General features: G+C 39.5%; 1 protein-coding gene across 2 annotated transcripts in view; it reads left to right on the top strand.

The window, feature by feature from the left end:
• The window catches only part of LOC127944236 (BAH and coiled-coil domain-containing protein 1), a 91,466-nt gene extending 70,519 nt beyond the window's left edge, over positions 1-20,947 (top strand). Inside the window, exons 15-29 of one of the 2 annotated variants that reach the window (XM_052540111.1) lie at positions 1,470-1,584; positions 1,848-2,064; positions 2,475-2,669; positions 5,620-5,793; positions 5,882-6,144; positions 7,026-7,106; positions 7,409-7,538; positions 7,675-7,792; positions 9,490-9,565; positions 12,557-12,665; positions 12,777-12,887; positions 14,157-14,294; positions 14,423-15,633; positions 16,222-16,458; positions 17,809-20,947. In XM_052540111.1, coding sequence (XP_052396071.1) covers positions 1,470-1,584; positions 1,848-2,064; positions 2,475-2,669; positions 5,620-5,793; positions 5,882-6,144; positions 7,026-7,106; positions 7,409-7,538; positions 7,675-7,792; positions 9,490-9,565; positions 12,557-12,665; positions 12,777-12,887; positions 14,157-14,294; positions 14,423-15,633; positions 16,222-16,458; positions 17,809-18,018 — 3,385 coding nt within the window. In that variant the 3' untranslated portion in view covers positions 18,019-20,947. The remainder of the gene's footprint in view (positions 1-1,469; positions 1,585-1,847; positions 2,065-2,474; positions 2,670-5,619; positions 5,794-5,881; positions 6,145-7,025; positions 7,107-7,408; positions 7,539-7,674; positions 7,793-9,489; positions 9,566-12,556; positions 12,666-12,776; positions 12,888-14,156; positions 14,295-14,422; positions 15,634-16,221; positions 16,459-17,808) is intronic. The other variant, XM_052540116.1, reaches the window with a different exon arrangement.
• Positions 20,948-21,514: the final 567 nt, after the last annotated feature.

Here is a 21,514-nt window from a genome sequence, read left to right on the forward strand (position 1 = left end):
AGTAATGGATTAAACGGAGATCAAATGGAGACATTGACTTTTCCTATGAAAAAGACCCCAGACGTCCCAATGTTTTTAAATGGTTTAAGTTCCGTTGTTACAAATAGAGTTCAGTGGAACTCTCGACCATAGTTGGCTAACAATGCTTTTGTGAAACGCACCTCATACCATTATTTTTCATTGGTGTGGATGCTAATATAGTTATTGTTATTATCTTCACTTTTATCAATCGTGGTATGAAACAAAGTTGATGAAACACAACCAAGATCTCCGTTGTGTCTCCTGAGCTTTGAAAGAGCAATCTCAGAGCAAAACAGCATGTTCTCCTGGGATTACGTAAGCAGAAGCACATTACAGCAAACAAAATCTCAATTAGTTTTCCACAAAGACCGCCTCTCTAGAGATGTCTAACAGCAATTAAACAGCTAACATGACGGACGGCACACTAGCGCTTAGCTCTTTGCTGGAGGATGGAAGCTAATCTTTTGTCAGTGTGCTGTCGGTCTAGCGTTCATTCGGTCTGTCGGGCAGCTTTCCAGGGAAATTCAAGAGCATTCTCTCCCTGCCTGCATTTAGAGCCGAGGGGGACATGCTGCCTCACTGATATAGAAATACAACTGTGAGGGTTTTGATATTCACCAAGAACAATAGCGTCAAACATGCAGTGCCCTCAAACCTCTCGCTTTTTCAAAGCTACGGGCCCCTTTTTTGTAGCAGGAATCTCCCCTGATAATTCACGCAGGGCTTTTTATTTGGCAACTGCCCTCAAACAGTGGCGAGATGGCCGTCTGATCACAGTTCCTCAAGCGTGAGGTGTGGAGACCATGCTTTTTAGTTCACTCTTTCGATACACATCAAGGAAAAGTAGGGAGTGATTTGAGCCCATTGAGAGGCAATTCAGCCTCGTTCACTTTCTGATCCGTCTTTCTTTGTTCCCCTTTTCATACCGATATTGCCTGAGCTTTAGGGGTGTTTCGATCGTGCAGTTTTTGAAGGAGGATGTCCCCACCCAGATCCAGTTCAGATGGTGGATCAGCACCTAGAGATGACCTCTACAGGTGGCTTGCTTAGTTGGGGACACTTCATTTCTGGCAACATTGTTGACTTGACAGCACAGACTCTGTGGGAAGAGAGCTGAACTGAGCTGGACGATGAAATCAATTAGTCAACAATGAACCGATTTTAATTGATAAACCGACTGTTTTCTGTTGTTCTCTTGCAATATCAGCATGTGACTTGACTTAACAATAATCACATGAGATCATTTGTGTTATAATTTATTTTTAGTAAATTTTACTAAAGGGCAGTAAGAATTGATTTTGTTGCAAATGACTTTTGAACAAAGTGAATGACTTAATGACTCACAAAACACAAGAAGAAAAACCGTGATAATGATAGGATGAATCAAAATATCCACCACTTCTGAGCTGCACTGACGGGAATAGCCTCTGTTGTACTTTGATTGACAGATTGGTGGGGGCGGGGCTAAGTCTGCTAGCAGAGGATCAACGAGGAGATGGAGAATCTCAGAAGAAGAAGAAAAAATTGTCCAATCGAGGATTTAGCCGTCTCAGCTCTACACAGGTCAGTATCCACAAATGAGTCCTTTCGTCTCTTGCGACCATCAGCCAATCATCAAATCTTTATTTATTAATCAGCACATGCTTTTGTATTAAAACTTTGGTAAGCTTCACCGCCATTGGTTACTTTTTCTCTAACATGATTGATTTGGAGTTGCAAACTATCTAGATTTTGGGGGCATAGCGAATGATTAAAAAGTAGCCCAGAATAAGTTTTAATATTGGTCTAATCCCCTCAGTACATCTATTCCTATTGTTCTTTCTTAGATGAAGTCACAGTGTTATCGGAAGAACAGCTCCCTTGATCAACACATAACTCAGCTCAAGCCGAAGGTACCAGGTGGAAGACATGCATCTGGAGCTGCGTCAAGAGACCCAGAGTTTTCCTCCGCATCTAACAGACTGTACCCTGGCCACAGTAACTGCAAAAGAGATCCCACACAGCTCAGCACAGCCAATGAGTCTGAGAGCCTTAGCGACACAGGTAAAACCTATCTTCTAAAATGGCATTGTGTGATATCATCTCTCATGTGGCTTTAACAGATAAAACTAAGATGTTGTACTGTAACATTAAAGAACAAAATATGACTTACCCAGAACAACAAGATAAGCTAATAGTCAACCTAAATACATTAGTTTTTACAAACAAAACTATGTGTGTAGGTGAAATCAGAAAGAAATTGCTCCTTAAGCTAACAATAGCAGTTTACCTATTTTTACAGTGAAGTCTTTTGGGTACTTGAATAGTCAGAATAACCAAAATGCACATTTCTAGTACTTAAATTCTAAACTTTCTTACTAAATGATGGATCATAACTTTCGCTTTCTCCATCATGTCCTTGCGATGTAATCAGTTTTTCTGATGTACTTGTGTATGCGTGGAATTATTTCCAGCCACGAGTGGGGACAGCGGGACACAGGAGTGCTGGAAGAGGCATGAGCCAGTCGCAGTTAAAAAAGAAAGGAAGAAAAGTCCTGGATCAGCAGCATGTTTGCAGCAGCCAGGGGCCAGGATCCCGCAGGGCAGGGGACAGGAAGTGGATGAGGACGGGGAGACATCCCCCCTTGAGAGCGAGTCCTCTGAGCAAGGTGAGAGTCAGACAGTTTTTGTCATCTAGGGAAAGTAAGAAAAGCTAGTGAATCTTTCAAGTCTTTCAAGTCCGTGTGTCACCACCTGGTCTCTGTTCTTCTTTTTTAAGACACAAAGGCAGTTGATCTCTTGCATATTTCTTAACCTGTTAGCCTGCACCCCGACACGGGCGTCCTCAACGCCCCTCACCTCGCACGTGTCAGTGTTTACGAATAGATTAAATGAAACGGGACAAATTTAATCTTGACAAACTATATATCATTATAAAGATCTGAGCCTCAAGCATCGACGACAGATCGCTGTTTCTCAATGGAAAGCTTATAAAGACTGTATTTGCTACATTTGTGTAAGCAGTACACATAAAAACATGAGCAATGGAAACGCTGTACCAGATCCACTGAACGACATCTCATGAAGCATGTTTAGTCCAATGAAGCAATAACGTTGTAATATGGATCATAATTCCTTTGTTTACGTTTCAGTTCTTCAGCGACAGAACTGTTTGCGTCTGTTACAACTGCGTCTTGGTAGTAAAAACACGGCATGGTTTTGCAGCGTACAGTGTCACAAACAGAATGAGATGATCCACCAGAATAAAGAATGAATGAAAGATAGGCGAAAGATAGTTTATTTGAATTTTGGCGCTCCCTCGTGACCTGTCAGCTGATGGAGGTGGAACTTATAGCGATCGCGATATTTTTCAACAGTTTTTTATATATGTGAGAGTGTGTTTTATGTTGAATGTGAATGTATCTGCATGATTACCATCTGTTTGAGTGCAAATCAGCTCACTATTACTGTATGATCATGGCTATCAAAGTGAACGTGTCTATATGAATAGAGAGAGTGGATTATTTACTTTATGGCACATTTGTGTTATTACCATCTGTACTGTAAGTACAGATACTTACAGTAAGTACTGTAAGTTATTACCATCTGTAAGTGGCCATCAGCACATCAGAACTTATGCATCGTAATTCATTGTAAATGCTGCATTTCTAGCAATCTCAGGATTTTCTGTAATTGGCAAACGAAGTTAAATCTTTTTTATTTTTATTATTATTCTTATTTTTCTTACTCAAATTATCTTATTTTATTTTTCTAGTGCTCAAATAAATTACTTATATGATGTGTAAGTTTCTGTTTAGTGTCTTATAATTGAAAAAACATGCAGTGGTATGTTTACTGATTAAATAGTAGAAGCCTTCAGTACAGTTGGTAAAAAAAAAAGTATTTGGGGGGGTGGGGGGTGTAGACATAGTCTCAATGCTTGTACTCCTAGCAGCAATAAGAAAAGTTCTTATTAAGCGAGAGAGCAGTGTGCATGTAATGGAAAAACATTCTCTGTGTTAGGGGTCGTTCACACAGAATGCGCCTTTGCATCTAAAAATTCAAGATGCAGGGATCAGAAATTATTTTAAAAATTTGACAGCCAGAATAACCCATGACAACTTGCTACTGTAAAGAAAAGATTGCAACACTTGCTCCACCTCCGGGGTCTCTGATTGGTCCAGACACTGATGAGTGGCAATTCTTTTGAAATTCTTTTAACTGTCTAAAAAATTAGTCACTCATGTGCGAGATGCTGCAAAAGACACAAGACACAAAAGCAATAGACCAACGCTGCTTTTGCGTCTTCGAAGGGTAACGCCCCTTTTTGGGGGAAAACAAACGGATTCCCCTGATACAGAACTCGCTCCAGGGACCTTTTGTTTTTCATTGTTTCTGATGTGTACAGGCCTGTCAGACACAATTACAAACAGATATTGCATAATAGTTATATTGTTTAGTCCTAGCCTGCCAATATTTGAAACTTAAAATCAGTTAACAGCCAAGGTAGCGTGCCTAATGAGAGCTAACGTTAATCACGTAGCTACTAGCAGCTTCGTTTTTCTAACTGCAACAAATCTGTCAGTAGCTTAAATCAAGTGAATTATGATCCAAGTAAACCACCGACTCCTCTTGACATGGCCTCATCGTCTAGTTTATCATACTGTGAGTATGTTAATGACAAAAATAGGCTACTTGGTGATTCCACGAGATATTGGTAACGTTAGATGTCCATATTTGGCCACTGCGTGGTGTTATTAATCCAGTTTTCGACCATTTCAAAGGGAAACCTCTGTAAACACCGTATCCAGTAGCTTAATTAAATACCTCTCACGCTCCTCGGCCCGCAAAGAGAGTGTGTATGTTTCTGCCATTTTTGCTATCAAGAAATTAGAGCGAGTTCTGTATCAGGGGAATCCATTTGTTTCCCCCCAAAAAGGGGCGTTAACCTTCGATGACGCAAAAGTAGCATTGGTCTATTGTCAGACACATCTGTTTAATGCGTTTAATTTAATTCTTGTTCCGTGTGAACGGCTCCTTAGTCTAGTGTAACCAGACTTTTGGTCAGGTCTGCTTTATTTAGTTCGCTTAGACAGGAAGATTGTAGATCTGACTAACATGTAATGGATACAGATATGTTTTTGCTAAATTTAATTTTTACATTTCATGTAGGGGGTGGGTTTATCTAAAAAAAAAAAAAAACTACCACAGTTATAGACTGGCATGAAAAAAAAAAAACATGCAAATCTAGATTAGCAGAAGGTTTGAGGGAAATGCAGAAAAATGTGTGTAGACTTTGTGATCCGAATTTTTGTCAGTCCAAAAGTTTTAAATATCAATTACTTCACTGCTGGATTAAAAAAAAAAAAAAAAGTATATGAAGTTGTTTCCATGGCTGTCTAGTTTACTTGCTACTTCAGAAACCTCCTGAAAACAACACTATAACTCATTGTTCATATGGCATACAAATGTTTGCACAGTAAAAAATGACCATAATTAGATCAAGATGTGAGTGTATGGCAACTATTTATTTTTAGTGATTCCAACATATTATGTTTGGATATTTATATTATAGTCAGATGTACACAGCCATACTAAAATGCCATTTTCATAATACAGAGGAAGATGAAGACGAAGGCCGTTATGGCAGTGAGGAAGGCCAAGACATCAAAGCACTGTCGTTTAGGGATCTGCCATTCAGTCCGGCCATTACAGGCCCCTCCACTTTCTCTGTTGTCAAACTGGAAGCCAATCAGAAGGCAAAGATTAAGCGGGAACGACAAGAACTTTATGGTAAAGGCCATCAAAAAGTCAAGTGATTGACACATCTCACCTGCATTTTCTTATTCAAACCCTTTCTATTTTTGTGAAACCCATTCAGGATCTCAGTTTCGGGCTGTAACAGAAGGAGATGTGAAGGTGAAGCGACGGTCCCCCTGTAGATCCGTCCCCATCACTGTCTCCAAACCTCCAGGTGTCAGGAGGCGACCAGGCAGGCCCAGACTGCAGGACAAACGCTGGCCTGGGATCACAGGCAGGCCAGGTCATTACAGAAAGAGTAGCAGCCTTCTCTCATTTCCCAGAAGCAGCAGCAGCGAGAGGCTGAAGAGAGCCACTCGGAAGAGCTCCGTGCTGAGAGCCACGGTAAGCAATGTGAACAGAGCATTGTACGGTTCTTTACAGTGACACAATAGTTTTCATAGATTAGGAAGTCTGAGCACTTTCAAACATGCATAATATCTGTCTCATTAATTTTTTTTAAATCTACAAACAAATATTGTAATAGAGTTAGGGTTAGGGTTATCATTTAATAACCTCAATGTATTTATTATTAGTGGTTTGCATTACAACAAAATTCAAATAATTAGAAACTTCTAGGTATAGTTTTTGCACTAAGCACAATTGTGATGTTTATTTGCAGTGAATGCTGTGAATTTTAGCTATACATTTAGCTATAACGCCACTTTTAAGTGGGATTGTGTTTATATTACTCATTTTGAGTGAAGTTTTACTACTACAATACTGCAAGTGGAATTGTTAAGAATTTCTAAAGACATATTTTAGTTTGCATCAAGTAAAGAGAAGAGCCATGGCTTTTAATTGATAGGAACCATGGAAAATACATTTACTTATGTTTACCTAGTTATTTTGTAATACATAAAATAGATTAGATACAGGCATTTTATGCCTTGAAGCATTGCAAAGCAATTCAGTTGTCAAGCATGCACACTGAATTGATTTCAATAACTTGAAGGTACTTGTGCACCTAGCTCTAGGTAAACACAAGTATTGGATCAGGATTTGTTATTGGCAGATAATTGTTCTTTCCCCCTAATTCTTATAGTTCTGTTGGTGTTATTTTGTAGTTTTAAATAATGTATTATTATTCCAAAGAGTGAAAAAGAGTCATTAAGATTTAGTAGGTGTCTCCAAACTGTGGATTGGTTGCATACATTTAACTCAGATGCCCATGACTGTCTGCACCTTACAATATCTTTAAAGATTTTTCTTTCACCTTAATTTAGAGAAGAACTTTCTGGTCGACCGAAGCCCAGTCCCAAGACAGTGATGATAATGGCAGCACTCGGAGAACCAGACTTAGAGAGGTACACACACAAATCATGCATTCACATCTTTTGGTACATTTAACGCTTGTCTTCTGTCGCGTTTCCACCGAAATTACCCAGAACAATTGTAACATGAACCCAGGAACGGCGAAAGAATCGGCGTAACACATTTTTAAATAGGCGCTGTCTTTATAAATAAACCGCATATTTGAGTTTTAAACAACAACATTCTTGCCTGAAATACTTTTAAAATTAAATTTCATGACACAATAACAGTAATATTTTGAAAATGATCCATTTCTTTCAAGCAATGCAGTGTCTGTGCTGTTTCTGTGGTTCAGTGTAAAGGTCGAGCAGTCAGCCGTCTAATGGAGAGTTTTGCAGCAGATGAGGGCTTCCACTTGGGGGAGGACAGTAGCTTCTCAGAGGAGGATGAGAGGAAGGTGTCATCGAATGGCAGGACTGCTCCAGGTAAATGGATACTTATGGTCTATACTACAGTAGTGATTTTACCACAACTGACAGGTGTTGTCAGGCATGATGTGGAGTCTTTGGTTAGTAAGTGGTAAGTAAAATTGTATTTGATTTGTTGCTTTTAATCTTACAGTTCCTCCCAACTGTATTCTAACCAAAGAGCTCCTGAACGATGGACTAAAGGTTCTGATCTCCAAAGATGATGAACTACTATATGCTGCTCGTCTGCAATCCCTGGAGTCACCTGATGTGTATGTGTACTGTATAAAACCCACAAACTCCTATATATATATATATATATATATATATATATATATATATATATATATATATATATATATATATATATATATATATATATATATATTTTTTTTTTTTAACTCATTTTTAATTATTTGGGAAAAAGACATATCTGGAATTATGCAGAATATGGTAATATGGTTTAAATATGGTACAGTGAAATGGAACAAATTCATAAAAAAATAAGTCCCAGTCAATACTGACCAACAAGAATTTTAACAAGAAACAAGCAAGGTGTCATGAAACTGCACAGGGACATGAAGGTTGAGGATCCAAGAGCAGTGTTAATTGATGGGTAATCCAAAGGCAAAATCCAGAAACAGGCAGAAGGTCATATACACAGGGATTCAGTCCAAGCAATAACAGGGAAAAACCCAGGCAAAGGGTAATCCAAAAGACAGACAGGGAAACAAAACCAGGAACCAAGACACAGGAAACCCAGGAAACAAGGATTAGAATAGCAATACAGACACATACAAGACTTACCAATGCATGACAAAGAACCAGGCTTTTATAAAGTGAGTTAACAAGGCTAACAAGACACAGGTGCACACAATAAGTGCTGATGAGGGTGTGCAAAGGATTATGGGGAAGGCAGTCCAGGATAGAGTGGCAAAGGTATGGGATGGAGTGCCCTCTGGTGGATATCAAGAGCACCCCAGCTGGGAATCGTTACACAGCCCCCTTAAGGAGTGGCTTCCAGATGCTCCTTAACAAGAACAGACTTAAGTGGAGCAATGACAGAACAGGGTGAGGGATAGAGGGCCAGGCCCATGGACAGGAAGTAGGAGAGAAGATTGCAGCAGCTTGGCGAGCCAGGGTGGAGCTAGAGGAGCTGGTGACCAAGGCATGGCCAGCAGAGCAGGAAACCAGGGCAGAGCTGAAGACCACCAGGGTGGAACAGGTGGAGCTGAGGGTCACCAGGGTGGAGCTAATGGAGCTTAAGAGCACTTCAGCATAGCTGATGGTGCAGGGGACCACCAAGATGGCTCAGTCTGAACTAGAACCCAACATGGTGGATCTGAATGCCACAGAGGCGGAGCAGACGGAACTGTAATTAAGAACACAGAGAGGTTAGAAATGGCCCCTGTGGCCGTAATACGACATTCAGAGAATACAGGAACAACTTTCATGGTCGTGTCAGGACAGGCTAAGAGTTTGAAGATGGCCTATATGGCCTTGACAGGACAGGCTGAGAGCTCAAGGGCCACCTTTGTGGTTGAGACAGGACAGACAAGGAACTCACAGGGTCGCACCAATGCAGGACTGAGCTCTACGACTTGAGTCACAGGGAGCAGAGATACAACACTGGACACTATTCTTGCTTTTGGGAGGTATCGTAAACTCCTGTTGCTGTTTTGCACCAAGACATGTTGATTGACATTTCCCCAACAGGATTATGCTCACTACCACAGTTAAATGAACAGTGATTATCACCCACTAGTTTCCCATAGCCCTTAGTTGGTTGCAAAAGTCAGCCTGGATCACTTCCTCTAAACCCTCTGTTCAGCATTAAAACTAGTGTCACTGAAAAAAATCAGACACAGCCAATGAAAGTGATCTCTCCATAGGAGTTTGACACCTATGGCCAAGCATTACACACACCACTGAAAATAACTCCTTTGTACTTTCTGCTCTCTCCCTTCAGCTACAGTATTGTTATCGATGGGGAGAGAGGAAACCGACCCAGAATCTACTCCCTGGAGCAACTCTTGCAGGAAGCTGTGAGTTTCCCACTTACAGCAAACAAACCTTCCTACGCTCTGAGCTTTGGCCTCTCAGGACCCACACACATCACCACATCCTTCAAAATCCCCTCTTCCATTACAGAGCAGCACAAAACAATGTCCTCTTTCCTGAGATCCCAATATACAATGCAATTTCCTAAAGTCCTGTTTCAAGCAAGCAATTTGCTTTTCTCCACACCATTTCTCTACCCCTGTTCACAACTACTCACGTACATGACTGCACTTACATCTGCAAACATCTCATGCACTTCTTTGACACTTTCCACGAAGACGGTACACTTTGGTGTCCCAGTACCTTTAACGCTTTATAGGGAAGAAATGCCATGTTTTTGTTGTTGTATGAATGATTAGATTTTGTATAACATGAAATTAAATAATGCCCCAAATAATGTTTAATTGATATTAAATAAAAAATAATGTTTTTTTTTTCCATTGTGAAATTTACTACAAACCAACATTGGTTAAGCTAGATCTTGCTAAGTAAAATATCTAGTTTTTCATTATTATCATCAAATATTATGTTTATTTAATGTTTATTTCTAGAAAGTCACATAAATCAAAGGAATTAAATATTATGTAACATTCATATAACATTAACACAAAATACAATTTTGAGAGTGAGATCAATGTTTTCAGAAATGTAAACATCTCTTTTTACTGACCGTTTGTTGATTTTTGTTCATTTTGTTAATAGAAAGTGCATCCCGTCAAAATTGGTGATGAACGTCTGTCACTATTTAGCAGCCAGAACACCATCACATCTACCTCCTTTAGAGTCCTGTACACAGCACGTCTTTATTCAGTGTGCACTGGGCCCTTCCAGCAACCTCATATCTTTTGAAATCCCACAGCAAACTTCTATAATGTGCCAGCAGAGCAAATCGATATTTCCCTCAACAGCCACCATTACAAATGACTGTACACTCTGGACTTTTATGTGCAATTCAAAAGCCTTATTTTATAATTGTTGGTCCATATACACATGCAATCAACTGATAGTTAAGTGTTACAATATCCTCAGCATTTTGGACCATGAGCATTGGATTTTAAGGCTTTGTATTTAAAGGAATAGTTCTTCTAAACTGGCTATAGAGGACGACCAAGAGACCTAAATCAACTCTGAAGCAGTTGCAGGAATTTATGACAAAGAGTGGTCATTGCAGTCACGACTGAGCTTTGCTAAAATGTACCTTGAAGATTCTGAGATAGATGCGACTAAAATTTTATTATTTGGCCTCAACTCCTAGCAGTATGTCTGGCAGAAATACAATACAGCTCACCATACAAATAACAGCATTCCTACAGTAAAGCATGGAAGTGGAAATATCCTGTTACAGTATGGGGCTATTTCTCTGCAGCAGGGACTGGAGCATTTGTCAGGATAGAAGGAAAGATGGACGGGGCAAAATACTGTCAAATTCTTGAGGAAAATCTGCTGCCCTCTGCCAGATAGTTGTCAGTGGGAAGAAGGTTTACCTTCCAACATGACAATGACCCCAATCACACAGCAAAACTGAGCATACATCATTTGAAGAGAAAGGGGTGAATGTCCTTGCATGGCCTAGTCAGAGTCAAGACTTAAACCCCATTGAAAATCTATTGAATGACTTGAAGACTGCAGTCCACAAACAGTCACCATCAAATTTAAATGAACTTGAGCACTTCTGCAAAGAAGAGTGGTGCTATGAATAAAGTAAATACTGATTTAATAATTTTTACATTATATATAGCTCAAATTCAGCATTTTAACCTGTTAAATGTCACCCCGTCCCGTATACGGGACACCTACGTTGACTATACTATATTACAATCAAATTTAATCTAATCTTGACAAACTATATATCGTTGGAAAGGTCTAAGACTCCCAAATATATATTATACCAATATTTTTTGTTAAAAATTATGTAGGAAAAGTAATAGATGAATTTATGACAAGAGTGCACCCTGAGAAATCTACATTACAAAAGGAGCTTTGACCTTTGTTTAAAAAAAAGACTTCCTCGTTGCCTTTTTCTCTATCACATTTTAGAAATCATCAGAAGCTATATATCACTTGAAAACGTAAAATCTCAAAATTCATCCTTTAAAACCCATTTTAAAATCAGACATTGCATTACCATGTAAATGTCACATCAAAATCATGTTACAAAATGTTTTCAGTCATGAATTATAAAAATTTAGGTTTGTATCATGCACATTCATATCTATCTTCAAAAACGTGGGTAACGGTTCACAGGTTAATAGTATTCACAAATTTGTCTTTACATGATTTCAAAGCATAAAATCTGCTCTATCCATTGAAAAAGCTGGTCGGTGCAAAGATAGTCATTATATATTGTTCATACGTTTATTTAAAATAAATAAATAAATAAAATAATAATAATTTTAGTTGGGTTTCTGTCTCTCTCTTCAACCCCCCCCCCCCCCCCCCCCCCCAGCACACATACACACACACACACACACACACACACACACACTTGTTATTCAGCTGTGTGTAAACGCTCTGCAGCAGCTGTCTCTAATTACACTGAACTTCCACTTTCCAGAGTGTTCCACTCCTCCATGTCCCTTTGACACCAATCTACACGCACCACTGTCCAGCTTCACATCCCTTCAGTCAGAGAGAACCTGTTACCATAGCAACAGTGAATTAAAGAAACCTGAAAGGGGTTTGAGCTGAATGGGGGGATCTAGGCGCTGTGTTAGACAGAGAAGCGCTGCAAACCTACAATCACAGTCGCTCCATTCACACACTTCTCATTATTACTCAGCAAGTTAGTGTTTACCACACCTCCGCTTCGTGGCTTTCAGCCCTAACATGCTGGCATGAGATAAGTGCTGCATTCAGAAGAGCCTCACTGACTGACTTCTGTGTGTGTCATTTATCATCTTGGGAGTCCGAAACCACTTTCACTGGCATTCCCTGACAAAAGTTTGTTCCTGTGTGTGTGTGTGTGTGTGTGTTAGGTACTGGACGTACGCCCTGACACTGAGGCTGTGCTAAAAGAAGGGACTAGAGTGTGTGCTTACTGGAGTGAGCGCTCACGATGTCTTTACCCGGGATTTGTGCGAAGGGGTGAGGCACAGACATCATTTTATTTTTCCTAACTAGCACATAACAATTCAAGGTTTAAAGAACTACTGTAAATTGTTTACATTTAATTAACTAGTTCAGGTGGTCTTCTAGGTGGTAGTGAAGGTAAACCTGGTGGGGTTATGGTGGAGTTTGATGATGGAGATAGAGGGTGGATCTCTCTCGCCAATATTCGCTTTCTCCCTCCCGATTACCAAATCCAATGTAGGTCCCACTTTGTTTTTTACATTTCTACCTCACAATCTGATTAGAATCTGTCATTAACTCTGTTATAAAACCTAGTCAGCTACCTCTGTCTGCTGTCTAAACAGACGGCGTCCTACCCTGCAGTGAAGACAAACATAGCATTTGTTGATTTGGGTGATGGTCCCCAAAAGGCATCTTGAATAGATTTATCAGCAGTTAAAGGGATACTCCACCCCAAAATAAAGTTTTTGTAATTAATCACTTAATCCCATGTTCTTCCAAACCCATAAAAGCTTTGTTCATCTTCGGAACACAATTTGAGATATTTTGGATGAAAACCGGGGGGCTACTGTTACACTATCAAAGTCCAGAAAAGTATGAAAAGCATCGTGAGAATAGTCCATATTCACGAGAATACTGTTTGTAAGTGAAGAAAACAAAAATAGGTAGTTTAAGTGATGTGGAGAGACACAGAGGAGACTGTTGACAAAGGAATTGTTGAATAAAGTCATTATTTTTGTTTTATTCGCTTAAAAACAGTATTCTCGTCACTTCATAAAGTTACGGTTGAAACACTGATGGCAGATGGACTATTCAGACGACGTCTTTCATACTTTTCTGGACTTTGACAGTGTAACTTACTTGGCTGTCTATAGGACAGTCACAAGCCTCCCAGTGTTCATCCAAAATATCTTAAATATCTTGTTCCAAATACGAACAAAGCTTTGAAGGGTTTGGAACGACATGGGGGTAAGTGATAAATGACTAAATTTAATTTTGTGGTGGAGTATCCCTTTAACCAGCTTCATCTGAAAAACCATGTTGTGCTTTTGAAAAAAAAAAAAAAAAAAAAAAAAAACTCCTCCTGTCATTTGAGATTTGACTAACATTCACATTGGATTTCTGGAGTGTTTTGCATTAGTACATGCTTAGCTAACAAAGCGATATTCTACTAAACACATAAATACAAAGTAGAAAGAAATATTGGGTTGAAGTCTATACTGATATTTCTTTAGATTCAATCCAGTCTTGCTGAATGTTCACTTGTATTTAATGGGATTGCCATATCTGGAATAGATAAATACATGCTGCCTTAGATTTTAGCCATAACTAAGTATCTTAGAAGTGTCCCATTGTCTCATATGGTCCCTCAGAACATTGTCTAGGTTGGTAGCTCACTAGGATTTGTAACTGAGCTTCTATCATTGATTCTTAGACTTAACATATATTTGAAATGCATTGTAAAGGTCAATAAAAAAAACAATGACACCTCCTCTGCCCTTTCAGGTGCTGATGAGAGTCCCGCACTCGTCTCTGAGGGGCAGCTTCACAAAAATAGCTCCATGCGGGAAAACAAGACTCTGAGTGAAAGAATGGCAAATAAAGGCAGATTGAAAGCTCAGGAGAAGCCCGTCAGAAGACCAGGTATGACTTATTTTATTCTTTGTCTCAATACCTTCAGTAGCAGGTTGCCTATCTAGACAGCTTTACAAATGTGCCTATGATCCGAGAAATGTCCATAAATGTTGTAAATGTTTAACATTTCTTTACAGGGAGGCCTAAAGGTTCAGGGCTAAAACAGTCTCTCTCAGACAGTGCAGCCAAGAGCTCAGCGCCTGCTGTGACATGGCCATCAGTGGCTGCATCCAGGAAGAGAATGCCTGTTAACTTTTTTCAGCTAAATGGCTCAGCCTCGAAGAGGGCTTTGAAAGGCAGGGTGGCAGAAACATCCTCTCGAACTTCAGTCTCCACAATGACAACAACCAAAGGCCTCTTTAGCAGTAGCTCCTTTGACTCCTTTAGCAGCATAGCTAATGGTTATTCATCCTTTGGCAGCCAGACATCTGGGATTTCACTGGAGGGCAAGAACACTTCTTATGGTCAAAAGAAGAGGACTGAGGAGCCAACACCACCATCTCGGGGGAAAAAAGACGAATTTCTAGTCAAATTGGATCATGAAGGAGTAACATCTCCAAAGACTAAAAACAGTAAGGCTCTCCTGTTGCTGGGAGCCTCAGGATTTGGCTCCAATGGGGTGGGTGCTTTGCCCAGGACTGAGGCTTATTCACACCCAGTTCTGCTGGTCAAGGACAACAGGAAAAGAGATGGCTCACGAGCAGAGCTCCTGCTAAAAGGGACAGCAGTCCAGAGGAAGCCTTCTCCATCATTGCGCATGAATGAGTATGGAGACTTGAACCTAGGCTACCACAGGGACTGCCAAAGCTCTTATTCAGACATGGATGAAGAAGAGGAAGATGTAGAAAGGAGGACTGGCCGTGCAGCACTTGCTCCTGCTTCTGGAGGTATGAGAACAGCTGGCCGTTTTCTCTCTCGCATCTCAGTCTCCTCGTCTTCCTCCGGTTCTTCCAGCTCTTCCAGCTCAGGCTCTCTCTCGAGTTCAAGTGTATGCTCTTCTGAAAATGACTCATCTTACAGCTCAGAGGATGAAGAAAGCTCCACACTGTTACTCCAAAGCTGCTTGACCCCCCACCATTCTTTGCTCCAGACCACTGAGCCCCATGTGGGACCCCCACGGCACTCCTTTGTGGCCAAAGCTGTGGCAGTGTCCAGTGCCAAAGGTAGGCATAGCAGCCACAGTACTAACAGCAAGCCACAGAAGAGGAAAGAGTGTCCCAGTTCACTCTCCAAAACCTCTAAAGATCTGGTTAAGAGGCAACGGCTTCTATCAGACCAGACCAAACCCAGAGTGTCACCCATCCTGCCATCTAGACAGCTGTGGAGGTGGTCAGGAAACCCCACACAAGTGAGTCAGTGTTGAAAAGATAACTGCTTCGCTCATTAATTTAGTAACTGGTGATCCCATTGGATCCCATTGATTGAATGTTGCAGCATCAATGACAAGTCATCCCAAAGTGTATTTCCATTTGTTTTTTAGATTCTGAGTATAAATAGAAAGGCTTGTGGTTTGGTTTGGTATTAACCATTATACGTAGTTACTAATGTCAACACAGTGCACTCCATGGCCCAGCCAATGGAGTTTCTAATCCGTGTCTATGTTTAATAAGCTGTTTAGTGGGTGGCTAACTATAGTGCAAATGATAGCTCAGGTGTGACCAAACTCAGTCCTGGAGGGCTGGTGTCCTGCAGAGTTTAGCTCCAACCCTAATAAAACTCATCTGGACCAGCTAGTCGAGATCTTACTAGGTTTCATTGAAATTCCAAGCAGGTGTGTAGAGGCAGATTGGAGCTAAACTCTGCAGGACCGAGTTTGGTGACCCCTGCAATATCTGATTAGCGTTTGGTGATCTTTTCACCTAAGCTTCACAGTAAATTAAATAATTGTCGTATGCAAACATCTGCAAAAAACCTGAAGCTCTCTTTATTACATTAGCGCCGTGGATTTAAGGGAAAGGCCCGGAAGCTTTTCTACAAGGCTATAGTGCGTGGCAAGGACATGGTCCGGGTGGGAGATTGTGCTGTGTTCCTTTCGACTGGGCAGCCTCATCTGCCTTTAATTGGCCGCATTGAGAGTTTCTGGGAGTCATGGCAGAGCAGCATGGTTGTGAAGGTCCAGTGGTTCTACCACCCTGAAGAGACCAAGCTAGGCAAGAGACATCGTGATGGCAAAGTAAGTATCAAACATATGGTGTACTGTCAGTCACAATCAGTCCCTCCAGAAAAACGCGGATTTTTTTTTGTGATTGTTGCGGGCAAAAATCCTTGATTTTGCGGCACGTTTTCTTGAAAAATGCGATGGAATATGCGGGATATTTTTGCAATTTTATGCGATGAAATCACGTGAACTTGCAAAAACTGTGGTTTGATAAAAAAGAGAAAAAAGGTTGATTCCCCCAACACCTTTTTCTCACTAGGCTACTACCTTAATGTAAATAGTAATTTCTTATTACTTCCTATGATATGCAAGCATACTAAATCACAGAATATTTAAGTTGCAATCTCTTACTGCAACGTAAATTATTTTACATACTACTAATGTAATTACAACTGTTAGTTTTTGGTACTGTTCTGTAACAGAAAAGTGCAATCTTACAACTGTAAAGTTTCATTCAACTTCTGAATGAAACTACAACAGTGTTAGTAACCTAGTGAGAAGTTTTTTTTGTCTATTTCATCAAACCGCAGTTTTCGCAAGTTCTCGCAAAATAATTTGGCTCCACTCATGTAACAAATCGTGAAACTGCTTCGCGCGTTCTTTTGCGCTTATTTTTGTTGGCAAATACGAATGATTTGCGAGCTTTAAGTTTCACCCTGGTTTCACCGCGGAGTTTGCAGATGATGTTCACGTCACGTAATTACGTCACTTCATAAGGTTCCCAAGGCAATAGGGGGAAACTGGAGCTTTACTTGTGTGAAGTAAACGCAACATTTTTCAACTTTCTGCTAATATATATGTGAGTTTTTTCCAACGAAAATACAGGGATTATGAAATCATGCTAGCCCCGCATATTTTGCTTTCTGAAATCGGCAATTTATGCTGCAAAAGAGTGGCGTATTTGAAAAAATGCGACCCCACATAAATATGCGGCCTTTGGCTGTTTATGCATTAAATCAAGCGATCGCATAATCGCGTTTTTCTGGAGGGACTGCACAATGGACATTTTGATGATTATGCTATAAATATTTAATTTGAACTGTTAAATTAAGCCTAGAGTTACTAAGTTGTACTGAATAAATCAGTACCGCAAATTAGAAAATTATACAATATTGGTTGAAGTTGCTTATCTGTATTTTTTAAGTCATGCAGAACCTTCGATTCAGTCATCAAACATAATTAGCATTCATTAGCATTGTAGAAATCATCAAATTTGCACCCAGGTAATAATTAAAGTTAGTAGAGCTATTCAGTGTTTGTTCTCATGTCAATTTTTGACAGTCCATTCATGAATGCTGATATTATGAAAATGTTAGCAGGTAAGCGAGAGGAAATGTGAATTATATATTTTTTCATTGCTTTTAGCATGCCCTGTACCAGTCATGCCATGAGGATGAAAACGATGTCCAGACAATCTCTCATAAGTGTCAGGTGGTCACACTTGAGGAATACGAGCGATTGACCCACAACAGGAAGTCTGATGGGAGCTATCATGACCTGTACTACCTGGCCGGCACTTACGACCCCAACAGTGGCCAGCTGCTCACTGCAGACGGGATGTCCATCCTCTGTTAGCACTGGACTTGCTTGTCTGTGTATACTACTGAGTTGTCTTTAGTCCAAAGTCAGAGATGTCGTACTGCTAATAAGAGACAGGGCATTCTCAGAGAGGACCAGGAAGTAGATTACCACCCTCATACCCATCAACTCTGTCTACTCCGGGGAGATATGTGCATGCTCCTCCTAGCGATACCTTACAGTAGATGCAGTTTATCTATGGTCCTAATTCTATTCTGAGGTTGACTTATTGTGGATCTAATTTGATATGAACCATTATCTGATCTTCGATCACCAAAGCAAACCTCTTGGTTTGGAGAACATGGCAGGAGATTATGAAGACTCGAGCCATGTTGTAGGCAGCGGTGGTGTGGGGGCGCTCTCTGCACGTCACTTTCATGATTCCAGGGATATTTAAGTACATTTAGATCTATAAATATATATTAAGTTCATTTATGTATATATATTGGGAATTATTTCCTATCAAGCCATACACTTCAGTACCTCTTAACATGTCTTTTTATTCAGGTGTATATTGTACAGGACAGGTTTTTTTTTTTAATGTGTGTGTGTTGTCTTTGTTGTTGTCTATATGTAAATATTCAAAGCTATTTTATATAAGTGTAATGTACAGAGGCTTATCTTACCCTGTTCTGATGGATTTATTTTTGTACAAGTGAGTGATATAGTAGTTGTTGGTTTCTGTGAGGTCTGCATTGCACTGCACACAGCCTGCTGATACAGTGAGAGAGGAGTCAGTGAGAGAAGGGTTACACGGGGCACCATCCGTTCATCGGCTGCACTTTGGCTATTTGTTCCTTTAATGTCTTACTTTTTTACTCCTAACCTTTTTTTTCCCCTTATGTTTGCAGACTCGAAACACTTTAATGTTAAAACAAAGTGTGTGTGTGTGTAGTTCTACAAATTTGACACTAGTGGTTAAATTGAATCAGATTTTGAAATTAGTCTACAACTAAGGAAAGTATAAGCAAGAATCTCATAAAGAAATGCCAAGGTCATTTTTCACATGAAAATCAGGAAGATGTCACGAAGCCAGAATTTAGGACAATTTAAACTGAAGCATTAAGCACAATGTCATTCTCGTTACAGCAATGAAAATTTGAAGGTCTTGCCAGGACATAGTTTTTTTTGTTTGTTCTTGGCCTAATTTGTGAGATTCACTTAAAATGGCTGAAAAAAAAAGAAAAATAATTCCGACATGTGTTATTACTGTATCTGATGCATTTTGTTTCCCAATGCATCCTGCACTGTATGTACATATTTCTTTGTTTATCGACATTTTTACTGCATTTTTAACTTTAGCACCCATCGAAGGTGGTATTTCTGTTCATGGTGAAATACACCTGATTGATTATCTTAGTACTCCAGGGTCAGGGCACTAAAAGCAAGGGGTTGTTAGAGCACTAGGCACCGCTGGCGTTGATAGAGAAGTTGGTGTACAGTCAGAGTGTGCTCCGTGCACTCAGTTTTCACTGTGAGGGACAATCACATCCACGCATGAAGGAGCATCCACTGTTTCAAAGGCTCACAGAATCATAGTGTTCTTCTTTTGTGCCAAAAATAATCATTTCTGATTATGCAATCTTCACTGTATTGTAAGTGTTTTTATTATGTTGTTTTTTATCATTAATGTTTATTTATTTACAGTGTTACTGTTTCATTACAAACCAATAGATTGTAATGAAAATGTCTGTGATCTATTTGACCCAAAGGTGTCGTACTAACATACATATGGCTTGAGCTACAGTCAGACCTTCACCTCTTTCCACCCCATTAACAACAGCTTCAGCCCTGCAAGGCCCATTGCCACATTTGGCCTCGTCATTGCTTATTGCAGAGTGACTGAAAAGCATGCATGTGGCTATATGCTTGGAGTAGCATACTTCTCTTACTGCTGCAGGATATAGTATGTATACTGTACACAGCATCCATATTTTTCTATATGTATAGAATACATGGGTGACTTACTATGTCAAAATGTGCAGTATACATAGAACATGGAATTCTGTATCCCACAATGCAATGCACACAACTTGACCTTTCATTTTTGGTGTGAGGACTGAACAAGTAGCTCTGTCTTTCTTCCCTCATTATTAGATCAGAATGCCAAATGTGAATTATACATAAAATTTTCAATTTTTTTTTTTTTAATAATAGGCAGTAATGCTTATGACTTGTTCCCCATTAATAGTTTGACATATTTCCAGTATGACTGATATGTAGTATGTAAGGATTTGTTTAAATTTGTTTATTAAAGAAACAAAAACATACTCAGAGCAAGGTTTATATAAAAAGGTTTGTGAGTTTGTGTGTGTGACTTTTTGTACTCTGCCTTTATATTTGACAGTTTTGACACAAGAGGGCACTGGATAGAGTGGTGAATGTACTTAGCATAAGTTAAGCATGCATGTTATCTAAGGATCTGCCTGTACTGTAAGTCACACAGGCTGGTTACAATCTCCTTTTAAACCTGGAGAAACGTCATTAATGTTCCCAAATGAAGGTCAAAGGTGTTTTGTTGTGTAGGGGACAAGGGTATTCAGGTCAGCACGTCTGATATGTTACAAGAGCAGGTCACTTGTTCATGGCAAAGGTGCAATACTGTTTTGGCTAAAAATTTGAACGGCACTCGGCATTTCTAAGCTTTTTGCAAAGGCTGGTGGGTAACAGGAAGTGATAAGGAGGACGCAGGAACGTCTGTCCTATTAAGCAGCTTTTTTTAAATGCTGCAAGGCATGTGCTTAATATTCCGCTTGTCCAACAATCTCTGATAAAAATGAGATGTTCTAACTTTGTTCAATGAAAAATTATGTATATCTTTAAATGTTTATTTTGTTCCATTATATATTTTCCTCCTTTCTTTGCTTTGAAACATTGTAAAGATTGTACATGTGTAAAGTAAGGTTTGATTTCGGGGTAAACATTTTTCAAAAAAAGAATAATACTTTATGAGTATCAACTGTAAACGTGGCTTAGTATTAAATTTTTTTATTGAGGGCTTCTGAATAAATATCACATTTAAAAAAATAATAATAATCACTGGACTCTTTTTTTTTTACTTTTATTTTAAGTTGGCACATCTTGTAAAAAAGATTTTAAAAAACAAGAGAAGCTTTTATTTGTGGTATACATCTATAACAAGATCAGGTACATTTATTATTATTAAATAGTTTTCAGTGTGTGTGTGTATGTGTGTGTGGTTCGAAATGTCCCCACAATGATAGTGATAACTGAAATGTTTGATCTTACCAGGACAATTTTGGTCCGCATGAGGAAAACAGTTTATAAATCATGTTTTCAGAAAATTCAGAATGTTTGTTTATGGTTAGGGGATATAATATACTGTATATTTTGTGCAGTTTAACAATCATTGTCTATAGAAAGTCCCCTTAAAACATGGAAAAACAACATTTGTGTGGTCCAGGTATTTCCTACGTTGTGGGCATCAAATGTCCCTACAGGGATAGTAAAACTGAAATGTTTGACATTGTGA

This window comes from Carassius gibelio, chromosome A3 (genome assembly GCF_023724105.1).
Source record: "Carassius gibelio isolate Cgi1373 ecotype wild population from Czech Republic chromosome A3, carGib1.2-hapl.c, whole genome shotgun sequence".
NCBI lineage: Eukaryota > Metazoa > Chordata > Actinopteri > Cypriniformes > Cyprinidae > Carassius > Carassius gibelio.